General features: G+C 47.0%; 1 protein-coding gene across 1 annotated transcript; it reads left to right on the top strand.

The window, feature by feature from the left end:
- The first annotated feature begins 1,746 nt into the window (after positions 1–1,746).
- On the top strand, positions 1,747–12,002 carry LOC148049004 (TLC domain-containing protein 5-like). The gene is made up of 2 exons (XM_087703514.1): positions 1,747–1,942; positions 11,413–12,002. Exons 1-2 carry the CDS (start codon positions 1,747–1,749, stop codon positions 12,000–12,002), a joined length of 786 nt encoding a protein of 261 aa, XP_087559640.1.
- The last annotated feature ends 1,555 nt before the right edge of the window (positions 12,003–13,557 follow it).

The following is a 13,557-nucleotide window of genomic DNA, read 5'->3' as shown; positions in this document are numbered from 1 at the left end:
AACCCACCTTTAATATTTGGATATTGGATTGCATAATTTCCTCACCAACCACGTTTGGAAATTGCTTGTTAATTGTTTTCCAGTCATTAGGAGCCTTTAAATCAACAAGTTTTATAACCCTGGATAAATTTCCTTCAACCCTTAGCGAAAGACATTTAAAATACAAACTTATGGACTTCAAAATACTTTCAGAATTAATATGCACAAAGGAGTTAGAATTTTGATTTTGGAATTTTGCAAACAGACTAAAGGATCTGGTGGATTTGAAATAGGATTTTGCAATTAATTGAAATAAACTTCCTGTGGGATTTTTTTTAAAATCTCTTTAAACAAAGGTAGAATGAGTCTTTGAAAGTTGGATATTAAGGGGAACCACAAGGAACTAAATATTATAATTGAAGGAGAATAACACTTAAATCTTGCTAGATGTTATAAAAGAGAAGCAAGACTGACCCAGAACTGAAAATGGATGTTAAAATGACAGATTACAAGAATGTAATGGAAGGAGATGCTGCACAGGGTGTACAAAAAAAATGGATACTAATTAAAATAGATGTACAAATAACAAAGAAAGCAACCTCAATATTTTTTCTATATTGGATTTTCAGAAGAGGCTTGCTAAAACTTTGAAGAATTTGGTAACAGGAGACAAAGAAAAAAATGGAGGAAAAAAATCAAGTTCTCTAGGACATTATTTGAAAGGACTAATGGTCAAGATCGTTAAAAGTGAACGTAAATAATATAAAATTGGTTTATTTGATCGAGGTTAAATTAGATATGTTCTTAACCCATAATGGACTTCTGCTAATTAGGACCAAACAAGGAGATATTAAGACTTTGTTTATAGATAAGATATGGAAAGAAGAGATCACTTGTTTTAATTTAAGAGGAGGAGATGTTAATTGTTTATAGTTGTTGTGATGAAGGAGGAAATTATTTCTTTCTATATTTCTTTTTCCTTACTGAATTCTTAATTTCTTTTCTGTTGTTGTTCTGTTTTTTCTAACTCCGCTTCCTACTTTTACTATTTATTCTTTTTTTTAGTTTGCATTAGCTTTTTTAGCTTTTCAATTGTAACTTTTTTTATCAGACTACCATAAAACTGGCTTCTCTTACTATCTATCTATCAATCATTTAACTATTTCGGCTAAGTATTGCAGAAAAAAAAGAGGGAGAAGATGAGAGAAATAGGAAGAGAGAAAGACAATGGGAGGAAAGCAGGAAGACATAATTGTCTAGTGCTTCATAACCTTGCCCATTTTAAAATGTGTAGACTTCAACTCCCAGAATTCCCCAGTCAGCTTGAATGGACTTCAACTCCCAGAATTCTCCAGTCAGCTTGAGTGGACTTCAACTCTCAGAATTCCCCAATCAGTTTGTCTGCACTTCAACTCACAGAATTCCCCAGTCAGCTTGAATGGACTTCAACTCCCAAAATTCTCCAGTCAGCTTGAATGGACTTCAACTCCCAGAGTTTCCCAGTCAGCGTGAATGAATTTCAAGTCCCAGAATTCCCCAGTCAGCTTGTCTGGACTTCAACTCCCAGAATTTCCCAGTCAGCTTGTCTGGACTTCAACTCCCAGAATTCCCCAGTCAGCTTGTCTGGACTTCAACTCCCAGAATTCCTCAGTCAGCTTGTCTGGACTTCAACTCCCAGAATTCCCCAGCCAGCAGCTTCATTGTCATTGGGCTAATGTACATATTATTTCTCTCACTCTCTTTTTGCTTCTTCTTAGCTACAAGAACATGTCGCCCATCCTTCTCCAAATCATCATTAGCACCTGGGCTTGGCTTTTCCTCTACTGGGGTTTCTGGTATCGAAACAGGCATCGCGGCGCAGAATGGAGCTGTCGAGTGGTCACTTTCTTACATGGCTTGATGGTCACTTTCCTTTCTGGCTACGTGGTCTTCGTTGACGGTCCCTGGCCGCTGACTCATGCAGGTAGGAAGGTGTGAGTGAAGCTCCACCAGCGTATTGGAAGAAGCAAGGGGTATCAGACTGGCTTAATGGATCAGCCTCTTCCACCACAGTACCAGTGGGTGATCTTAAGTTCCCTCTGTCTCAGCCTTGAAACCAGGACTAGGCAAAGTTAGACCAGCAAAGGATACTCTTTGTAGCTCAGGGTTGATATAACAATAGCACTTAAGACTTATATACTGCTTTACAGCCCTCTCTAAGTGGTTTACAGAGTCAGCCTATTGCCCCCAACCAACTGGGTCCTCATTTTACCCACTTTGGAAAGATGGAAGGCTGACCCAACCTTGAGTTGGCCAGGATCGAACTGTTAGCAGTTGGCAGATGTGAAGCAATAGCACTTAGACTTATATACCGCTTCACAGTGCTTTACAGCCCTCTCTAAGGGGTTTACAGAGTCAACCTCTTGCCGCCAACAATCTGGGTCCTCATTTTACCCACCTTGGAAGGATGGAAGGCTGAGTCAACCTTGAGCCTGGCGAGATTCGAACTACCAAATTGCAGTCAGTCGGCGGTCAGCAGAAGTTGCCTGCTGTACTGCACTCTCACCGCTGTGCCGCTGAGGCTCATGGGTCCTTGGTACTCTCTGAGCTGGATTGTTTTCTTGCAGATGTTTCATTATTCAAATTAGGTAACATCCTGGTGAGGGTATCTCGTTTGGGTAATGAATTGTCTGCAAGAAAAAAAATAACAAGCTTGGAGAACACCAAGGACCCGTCAAAGTTATGCCACGAAATCTGGTCCTTGAAGCGTTGTGGCCACCAGTCTTCTCCAGGGCCCACTGTCGCTGTTTCCAGATCCCTACTGGTCAATGGCATGTACAGATATCATTCTTGCAACCCAACCTGACAGATGTGTCTTATGACTGTGTCCAAGCAGCTGGGCTGAGCTTTCCAGAAGATACAGCGCCTCTGTGCTTCAAGCCACAGATTCAGAGGGACGCTTCCCAGCTTGGTCCTCCAGTTTGGCCCAGCTGAAGCTTTCGTTGGGTTCTCCAATGTCCTACGATTCTTGTCCTCAGAGGTCACCCTACGTTATTATCCTGGGGTGAGGGAGGAAGGAGAGGATGGGCTGATGATCCTAAGCTTTAAATTACGAACTTCCCAACCTAAGGATCAAGTCCTTAGCCTTCTTGCCCATTTGTCGCTGCTTCTCCTAATCCAGGTGACTTTGTTGATCGCCACAAGTTCTCCTCCTGCACATTGTCAGCTGTCCATGCGCCACCATCCATTTTAGTTTCATCTTCCACCCAACTCATATGACTTCTCCAGCAACGATCCACCAACATGGCTCTACCTATAGGAGAATAGGTACCTATAGAGAAACTCCCCACTTTTTTCCTCTCTTCCTCAACAGCCTCTCACTTCCTCCCATAATTAACACGCTCCATGATAGGTGCAAAACGGTTAGTTAGAAGTCTCTTCTATTTATTTTTTAAAAATAGTATCTATTACATTTTCCAACATTTAAAACAAAACAAAACACAAAACATATGTTTACACGTAACAGCTTTTCCATATCGGTATACATATTTTTCGTAATAATCCTGTTTACAAGGAATTCCATCCCTATATGACTATCCCAAGTTATATCCTTGTTTAAATACTCTCTATATATTCTATTTTTACCCTTTACACCTCAAGTTTTGCATTTACTCTCAAGCCAGGAGTACTATCTATTCCAAATTTGATAACACTCAGTGTCTTCCCTCTCCTTCATTTCCATAGATAGTCTATCCATTTCTGCACATTTGTAGATTTTCTTTCATATAATCGGATCTGGGGGAGATATCTGTTTGTTTCCAATTCTGTGCTAGTACAGTTCTACTTGCAGTTAATATGTATAATATTATGCATTGTAATTTTTTCTCCCTTTTCCCATCAAAAATTCCCAGGGGAAACAGCTTCTCACTTCTTCCCATAATTAATACGCTCCATGATAAGTGCAAAACAGTTAGTTAGAAGTCCTTTAGCTCCAATTCCACCTGATGGTGACTCCATGGATTGTTCACGGGGGTCTCCGCAGCCAGTCTTAAAGGCCTTGTGGTTACTGGACAAGCAGCCACCCGATGCACATGTGCACGCCGGGAAAATGATCTTCCGGTTTCCAGCACACACATATGCACCGGCCACATGGCCTTCCAGTTTGTGGCAAGCATGCACACGCAAAGATCAGCTGGCCAGTGTGCATATGCGCGCCGGAAACCGAAAGATAATCTCCCCGGCATGTGCATCAATGGTGGTTTCCGGGAGGTATGGCCCGGTAGGGGTGTACCGGTGGTAGCTGGGAGCAGCGGCCACCATACCGGAACAGTGGCTCATTTGGCCCGCCTGCCTGTCTAACGTTCCTTACCAGGTTTTGATGCAAACGGGCTGATTGCGCATGCACGCACAGCATGCGGGGCCTGCGCAACCTCCACCAAGCAGCTGGGTGTCACAGGGTGGTGCCATGTGCATGCATGCGGAGTGCAAGTGCCCAACAAGGATGCCCGGCCCCGTGCGCTGTGTACCGGCTACGACAGGATCCAGAACCCATTACTGATGTGCCTGCGCACCGGGTGGCTGCTCTTCTGGTTTTTGGTGCTCTCGTGTGCATGAAGACCAGCTGGCTGGCGCGCCGGAACTCAGAGTGGGCGACAGCTCACGGGCCTGGAGAGATGGCTCTGCGTGCCACTTCCACCATGTGTGCCACAGGCTCACCATCACGGCCCTAGACCATTTCAAACAAATTATTGTCCAATCTCTTCTTTAAAAACCTCCAGTGTTGGAGCACCCACAACTTCTGGAGGCAAGTCGTTCCATTTATTCCTGAATTTTTGAAGTATAAGACGCACCAAAGTTTTGAAGAGGCAATTTAAAAAAAAAGTAGGTAGGTAGATAAGAGGGAGGGGGGGAGAGAGAGAGAGAGAGAGAGAAATGCAGTAGGTAGATAGGGAGAGAGAGAGTAGGGAGAGAGGGAGGGAGGGAGGTAGAGGGAGAGGGAGAGAAAGAGAAAGAGAGAAATACAGTAGGTAGGTAGGGAGAGAGTAGGTAGGTAGATGTTTCCAGGTGTATTTATCCATGTGCTGGAGAAGGAAATCGCTGACAATCTGCAGTCCCTAAGACTTTGTTTCTGCTGGCACAGCACTTGATCAATCTAATTCTCATCAATCAAAGAGTTTTCCAAAAGGAAAAAAAAAGTTTTTGCACTCTGCAAACCTCCCCAAAATGGTAATTATTCTTAACTGCCAACTGGAAATGTTAGATGTCCCTGCTATATTCCCCACAACCCAGAAACCTCTCAGCTCACCTCAACTTTGCAGGGTGGAGGAGACCGAGAGATCACAAGGGATCTTAGGCGATTCAGCAATCTGGGTTGTAAATAGGGATTTGAATGTTGCATTCGGGTGCTCTTAAGCCCTGTTGCTCACTGCATTGCACAGGCCTCGGTGACCCAATTAAACACCGAGATTTCTTTACAAGTTGCAGGTGGGTAGTGCAGAGCCAGGGACAAGTTGGACTCGCCCTGCAAGGATATTTCTGTCACTTCTGAAGCACGAATCCCGGGAGTTTCAGAGAAGACGGAGGCTCTTTGAGGTCTCCACTGGACACCCCGGGTGTCAAGGTGGCAGGTATAAAGTCAGCCACCAACAAAGAGCTCTTAGCTTTATCCCGCTCTTTACATAATGTTTGGGGGAGGCGGTGATGGTTTATGGAATTCTGAGCCTTTTGCTAGCAGAGTGGCCACCCAGTTTCAGTCATAAGGACTAGAAACCTCCTTCTGCAAGTGAAAACAGTGCACCCCAGGAGGACATACCAAAAACATGTGAGGCAAGCTGAGGGAGTAACATGCTTATTTTCTTCTTCTTTTCCTTCCTCCCTCCCTCCTTCTTTTTCTTCCCTCAACCCCCTCCTTTTCTTCCTCCCTCTCTTTTCTTCCTCCCCCTCCTTCTGTTCTTTCCTCCTTCCCCTTTCTTCCTTCCTTCCGCTCTCCCTTCTTTTCTTCCTTGCTCTTTCCTTCTGTTCTTTTTCCCCTTCTTTTTCCTCCCTCCTTTTTTCCTTCTTCCTCCCTTTTTTCCTTCCTCCCTCCTTCCTTCTGTTCTTTCCTCCCTTCTTTTTCCTCCCTCCCTTTTCTTCCTTCCTTTCTCCCTTCTGTCTGTTCTTCCCTTCTCTCTTTTTTCTTCCTCCCCCCCTCCCTCAGTTCCTTCCATTCTACTTTCTTTCTTTCTTTCTTTCTTTCTTTTACTTTTGCCCCCCCCCTTCCGCAATCACCCATTTTGCATCTCTGTCTCTGTGTGTATGTGTCTCATTCACTGCTTCCTGTCTTTAACGCTGGGACTTAAGATGTGGATTCAGTTGTGCTGGCTGCATGTGGCCTCCTCCGTTGTGTCCTCACAAGCCCTCTCCTGCCTTCAGTTTAGCTCTCGTTCTCTGGGATTAGATCTTGAACCCTTTTCACGCAGCACCTGCCAGCCTTGTGTGTCAAATAATTCCTCGGAGGAAAGTCTTATTCTAAGCTTTTGGCTCTCTGCCCCCTACAACAGGGGCAGCATTTACAAGCCCTGCTCCTTATTAGCCATGTGGGAGCCCTGTCATTACTCTGAGGGTGATAACAGCGAAGCAGCACCACCAAAAATAATATCCTGTATTTTGAGGAGTATTCAATGAATAGTAAGCCGTGGCATTCTGCCCTTTCACCATAGAAAAACCCAGTATGTTTACCGGGAGAATTAGAGTGAAAACAAGGAGGAGAGAATCAGGAATGTGATCCCAGCTGGAGGAGTCGTGATCTACGCAGGGTTTCCTCACAAAGAGAATTTCGAGTTTCAGCTTTAATACCCTCCCATAAACATCTTTCATTTGCTCCAGGGAGAGTCTTTGGTGTGTAGATTTAGGTTCAAGGTCTCATAGGTGCTTCCCCCCCCCAAAAAAAAGGCAACTGAACTTTGTTTTTCCTTGAAGGGGTTTCGCTTCTCATCCCAGAAGCTTCTTCAGTTCGGATGGAAGGGTGGAGGGTGGAAATGTTTATATAGACTTTACAGTCCTCTGGTTGTTAGGGCTCCCACTGAGAGTCTTTGAAGCCACTTGGAGGTTTATCTGTGCCCTCGGGGGTCACCTGAGTAGCGCAAAAGGTGTGGAGCCCTTTGAAAAAGCACATTTGGGACAACCGTGACCTGGATGATGGAGAAACTGTGTAGGCCAGTGTTTCTCAACCTTGGCAACTTGAAGATTCGCTGGCTGGGGAATTCTGGGAGTTGAAGTCCAGACATCTTCAAGTTGCCAAGGTTGAGAAACACTGGTGTAGGCATTTAGGATCAAGGATGAAGGTTTAGGGTTTTTTTTTGTTTAATGCGCCTTTACAACACCTGTCCGACTCCGAAGGAGCTGCGAAGGAAAGACAGACACTGCTCAAGCATGGAGAATAAGCAGCCTATGGAAGTGCCATGTGCACAAATTGGGGGGGCGGGAAGAGACCGAACAACAATACAGATTACAGATTAACAGAGCTGGAAGGGACCTTGGAGGTCATCTAGTCCAACCCCCTACCCGAGCAGGAGACCTGACACCATTTCTGACAAATGGCAGTCCAGTCTTTTCTTGAAACTGCTCCCACAACTTCCGAAGGCAACTTCTGTTTCATCGGTTGATTGTTCTCACTGTCAGAAAGTTCCTCCTTATTTCCAGGTTGAATCTCTCCTTGGTCAGTTTCCATCCATTATTCCTTGTCTGGCCTTCGGGTGTCTTGGAGAATAGCTTGACCCCCTAACTCCTCTCTGTGGCAGCCCCTCAAATATTGGAAGATGCTCTCCTGTCTCCCCTGGTCCTTCTCTTCACTAGACTAGCCATGCCCAGTTCCTGCAATCGTTCATCATATGTTTTAGCCTCCAGTCAGATAATCTTAGATAGGTTCAGATGAACAGAGTTGGAAGGGGCCTTGTAGGTCATCTAGTCCAACCACCCGCACAAACAGGAAACCATTCTCACACCATTTCCAACAGATGGCAGTCCAATCTCTTCTTGAAAGCTTCCCGTGATGAAGCTCCCACAAGCTCTGAAGGCCAAAGGAGGAGAAAATTCCTCCTTATTTCTATCTTGAATCTCTCCTTGGTCAGTTTCCATCCATTATTCCTTGTCTGGCCTTCAGGTGCTTTGGAAAATAGCTTGACCTCCCCTCCTCTCTGTGGCAGCCCCTCAAATATTGGAAGATGCTCTCCTGTCTCCCCTGGTCCTTCTCTTCCCTAGACTAGCCAGGCCCAGTTTCTGCAACCGTTCATCGTGTTTTAGCCTCCAGTCCCCTAAAATCATCCTGGTTGCTCTTCTCTGCCCTCTTTCTAGAGTCTCCACATCTTTTTTTACAGTATGGTGTCCAAAACTGGAAGCAGAATTCTACGTGTGGCGTTGACTTACAACCATTTATTTAAGAGCCGAGGTGGCACAGTGGTTAGGATGCAGTACTGCAGGCCACTTCAGCTGACTGTTATCTGCAGTTCAGCGGTTCTAATCTCACCGGCTCAGGGTTGACTCAGCCTTCCATCCTTCCGAGGTGGGTAAAATGAGGACCCAGACTGTTGGGGGCGATATGCTGACTCTGTAAACCGCTTAGAGAGGGCTGAAAGCCCTATGAAGCGGTATATAAGTCTAACTGCTATTGCTATTAATGACCATTCATTGTTTCAACAGCACTGCTTATGACTTATGACCATTTTTCACACATTAAGACCACTGCAGCACGGGATCAGATTTTTGATGCTTGACAACCGGTTCATATTCATGCGGTTTTCTCGGCTCTGACTTAGCGTGCTGCAGTAGATGAAGCCAGTAGTTATGGACGGCAAAGTGTGGTTTCCCCCCTTGATACGCTGTTTAAACCCGAACGCTGCAATTTGCCAAATTATAAGTTACAGCTCAGCAAGTGGGCCAAAGCCAGCCAGTTATGGCTTGTATAACCCATGATTAAAACAAGCCTTCTCTTAGAAAAAGTTAACGCTGAGGGAGCGGTGGGGAAACTCGTCAAACCCCACTGAGAATGGAACTCAAAGTATAGCAATAGCAGTTAGACTTATATACCGCTTCATAGGGCTTTCAGCCCTCTCTAAGCGGTTTACAGAGTCAGCATATCGCCCCCAAACAACAATCCGGGTCCTCATTTGACCCACCTCGGAAGGATGGAAGGCTGAGTCAACCTTTGAGCCGGTGAGATTTGAACAGCCGAACTGCAGAACTGCAGTCAGCTGAAGTAGCCTGCAGTGCTGCATTTAACCACTGCGCCACCTCGGCTCTTGGTATGGCAAACTCCCTCACCTATTATGCAGTACTGGCTGCCCTGATATCATTTTTTTTTTAAAAAGAGAGATTTTGAAGTCTAGACTAAAACATTTTGATTCCCACAGGCGATGTTTGATGCCGTTCCCCTATAATTTTCTTTGAGCAACGTAGGATATTTTCTTGGCAGAAGGTTGATTCGGGTGACAGCGGGGAGGTAAAAGGAATGTGTATCAAAGCTCAGCTGGCAAATTTATTAAACTTTCAAGACAGCGGTGGGTTCCGCATCCTGGTGCAACAGGTACGGTGCAACGGGCCCGGCGTCCACCACATGAATGCATGCAGCACGTGCGTGCGCATGTTTCCTTACCTCCTGTGATGCTGCAGCTGCTCAGCAGAGCATCGTGCAGGCCCCTTATGCTCCGGGCACATGTGCAAAAGCTTCAGAGACCTCAAATACAGGTAAGGATGGCAGGTGGGCACTCCAGAGCACCGTACCAGAACGGTACCTGGTGCTCCCAGAAGGCACTGGTACGGCCATACCGGGGCATACCACCTGCAACCCACCACTGCTTCAGGATGTCAGACGATGATCCACATTATAAGAGCCGAGGTGGCGCAGTGGTTAGAGTGCTGTACTGCAGCCACTTCAGCTGACTGCTATCTGCAGTTCAGCGGTTCTAATCTCACTGGCTCAAGGTTGACTCAGCCTTCCATCCTTCCGAGGTGGGTAAAATGAGGACCTAGACAGTGGGGGCGATATGCTGACTCTGTAAACCGCTTAGAGAGAGCTGAAAGCCCTATGAAGCGGTATATAAATTTAACTGCCATTGCTATTGCTAAACCAGCTTTAAAATCTATCATTTCAGTGCTTTGGACTGGGACCGCTTACAATATTTGAGAAGCTGCCACAGAGAGGAGGGGGTGGGGTGTGTGGCCATCTCAACGTCCACTCATCGAGGCTCCGTTTTCAGCCACAATGGCCTCCTGTAGCCCTTTGCCAGGGAAAACGAAGCTTGGGGGGGGGGGCTTTGTGTGGTCCGCCCAGGCTCCGTTTTCAGCCGCAGTGGCCTCCTGCAGCCTTCTGCCCACGAAAATGGAGCTCGGCGAGGCTGTACACTGCCCTCCTGGACTCCGTTTTTGCTGGCAGAGGGCTGCAGGAGGACATTGTGGCTGAAACGGAGCCTCCGAGGCAGTGGTGGGATTCAATTTTTTTTTACTAGAGGTTCATGGCTTGGTGGGTGTGGCAGGAGGAGGTCACTGCAAAATCCCCATTCCCTCCCCACTCCAGGGGAAGGATACTGCAAAATCCCCATTTCCTCCCGAACTGCTGGGACTCGGGAAGGCAGAGAATAGATTGGGCGGGGCCAGCCAGAGATAGTATTTACTGGTTCTCTGAACTACTCAAAATTTCTGAACCTGCTGAATATCACCTCTGCCCCGAGCTCTGTTTTTGCTGGCAGAGGCACTGAGGGCTGGTCCTTTGCTGTTTCCAGAGCGGCCCCGCTTTGCCAGATCTAAGCACCCCATGGGTTGGATCAGAGGTGGGTTCCTGCCAGTTCGCACCTATTCGGTAGAACCGGTTCGTCAAATCTACCGAACCGGTTAGAAGAGGTTCCACCAGTGGACCCGGAAAGCAGGCCACACCTACAGAAGGCGTTCCAAAATTGTTTGAAACCCACCACTGGTCCTTGGATATGATTATTCTACACTATCATGCTCCTATTTATAAAACTCAGTGCCTCTGTGAAAGGTAAGGATGACTACTGCGTTTGTGGTGCAATCAGAACATTGCGTGTGTTGAAGTTGTTTTAACGCAAACCAAAGATGCCTTTTAAAAAACAACTTTACATCCTATTCTTATGCATGCCAGTGCTGTGTGTGAGGTAATTTAAGGTGGTTCTGACAAGTGTCGTCGGCATCTTCATATCCGGTCACATGGGCAGCAAGCCACTCCCATCCGGTCACATGGGCAGCAAACCACCCCCACAAAGGAGGCCACACCCACAGAGTAGGTTCGAACAATTTTTGAAACCCACCACTGGGTTGGATCCAGCCCACAGGCCTTGTGTTTGGCACCCCTGTCCTAGACCCTCACTGCTTTCGAATGTTCAGAACGGGAGAAAATGCAAAATGGGAAGCACAAAACTCAATTGCTTTTCTTTTCTTTTTTTTTCTAATTTACCCCTTTTCTAGGCCACCCAAACACGCCGCTCCAAGAATTTATCCTCTGCCTGTCGCTGGGCTATTTCATCTTTGACTTCTGCTGGTGCGTCCTTTTGGACGGCGAGAGCGACCTGATGCTCACTCACCACCTGCTAAGCATGGGCGGCATGTCACTGGTCTTGGACACCGGGAAGTCGGGCCCCGAATTAAACGCCCTCATCTTCGTGAGCGAGATCACCAACCCGTTTCTGCAAATGCGCTGGTTCCTGCGAGACAGTGGGGGCTACCACAGCTTGGCCGGCGATGTGGTGGACATCTTGTTCGTGGCTCTCTTCCTGGGGCTGCGGATCGTCGGCGGTGCCTGGATTATGCACTCCGTGATGAAGTCCCCCGAGACGTACGGGACGCTCAAGGGTGGAATCCTAGCGATGTACGGCGTCTCCTTCATGTTTTTGGTGGAGATCTTCAGTTTCGCCAAGAGGAAGATCAACAAGAAACTCCAGGCTTGGAGAAACGAAAGAAGCCAAGGAGATCACACCAAGGTTAGCCGACATCTTCCTAGCTTGGGTATCCGGGGATCTGTTGAACCCAACCTACAAAGAGCAAATAGATCTTGTTGAACTTGGAAACTACTTTCCGCGCCGGATCTGGATTCATCACCCAGCTCCAGAGCCATGCATAGAATTCAAGATGATGGTCAAAACACGGCCAAAGTCAGTAGGGATGGCCTGAGGAAAAAAACGGTTTGCAAGAGGAAGAGGTTTACTTCTGAAATCAGCCAATCCAGTCGAAGGCTACTTGCCCAAGGGGGCTGCTCAGATGGATTACAGTGAAGTAAGAGCAACAAAGAGGATTAGGGGACTGGAGACTAAAACATAGGAAGAACGATTGCAGGAACTGGGTATGTCTAGTTTGATGAAAAGAAGGACCAGGGGAGACATGATAGCAGTCTTCCGATATCTCAGGGGCTGCCACAAAGAAGAGGAAGTCAAACTATTCTCCAAAGCACCTGAGGGTAGAACAAGAAGCAATGGGTGGAAACTAATCAAGGAGAGAAGCAACTTAGAACTGAGGAGAAATTTCCTGACAGTTAGAACAATTAATCAGTGGAACAGAAGTTTCCTCCAGAAGTTGTGAATGCTCCAACACTGGAAGCTTTTAAGAAGATGTTGGATAGCCATTTGTCTGAAATGGTATAGGGTTTCCTGCCTAGCCAGGGGGCTGGACTAGAAGTCCTCCAAGGTCCCTTCCAACTCTGCTATTGTATTGTATTAAATATGGATCTGAGATAAGAAATGTTGGGTTATTTTGTTTCGGGGATCAAGCCAGGGGACAGTCCCACCAGATTTAGAGGATCACTGCAGGGGCTAAAGAGGAGATGCTTGCCAGTTGGTCAAGGATAGGATACGAAACCAGATTTCTGGCAGTTCCAAAGATGCTTTTTATTTATCCCCCCCCCCCACCGCCAAAAGCAACTGGACTTTCTTGTTTTTTCCTTGAAGACATTTTGCTTCTCAACCCAGATGCTTCTTCTGTTCTGACCGAACGGCGGAGAATGGAAGGGTTTATATGCCTTGCAGCTGTCGAGGTCTTAGCACCCTGAAGGTCGCCCATTCGCTTTCTGAGAGTCTCAGAAAGAGTGTGCATTGGGGGGGGGGGTTATCTGCACCCTCAGAGTCGCCCGATTCAGGGTGCAAATGGATGCGAAAACTTCACAGTGTTGTAAACAGGAGATAGGCGTATCCCACCCCACCCCCCTCAGTTGAGAGAGGGCTGTTCACTTTTAATGGGGATGGCTTCCGTGTGTGTGTGTGTGTGTGTGTGTGTGTGTGTGTGTGTGTGTGTGTTTGTGTGTAGCTGGGGGTCCGCACGGGTTCGGGCGATCCTCTAGCTAGAATTTTGCTCAGTTTGGTGAATCCCCAAATGCTACCCCTGGCTGGCCACGCCCACCCCATCCCATTCCTCCCCACCCTTCCCAGGAGTCTCCACGTGGCCCATTCATCATGCAGTGCAGGGCACATGCAGAGGATCAGGGATGGGGGTTGGGGAAATGGGCCTACTGGAAATTCCAGAAGTCCAGAAACAAGCCTGTTTCCAGCCTCCGGAGGGCCTCCAGAAAAAGCAGTTTTCACCCTCCCGGAGGTGCGAGAAAAGCCTCCCGAGCCTTGGGAAGGA

This window comes from Thamnophis sirtalis, unplaced genomic scaffold, assembly GCF_051295495.1.
Source record: "Thamnophis sirtalis isolate CommonGarterSnake01/CBP01778 unplaced genomic scaffold, rThaSir2_p1.2 scaffold_2, whole genome shotgun sequence".
NCBI lineage: Eukaryota > Metazoa > Chordata > Lepidosauria > Squamata > Natricidae > Thamnophis > Thamnophis sirtalis.
Note: the sequence above shows the minus strand (reverse complement) of the source record. Positions and strands in the feature narration are given on the sequence as shown.

Excerpts from the sequence above, each read along its gene's own strand:
- LOC148049004 (XM_087703514.1), top strand. The coding sequence starts at position 1,747 with ATGTCGCCCATCCTTCTCCAAATCATCATTAGCACCTGGGCTTGGCTT. Across the intron at positions 1,943-11,412 it reads CTGGCCGCTGACTCATGCAG|GCCACCCAAACACGCCGCTC; the intron begins GTAGGAAGGTGT and ends CCCCTTTTCTAG.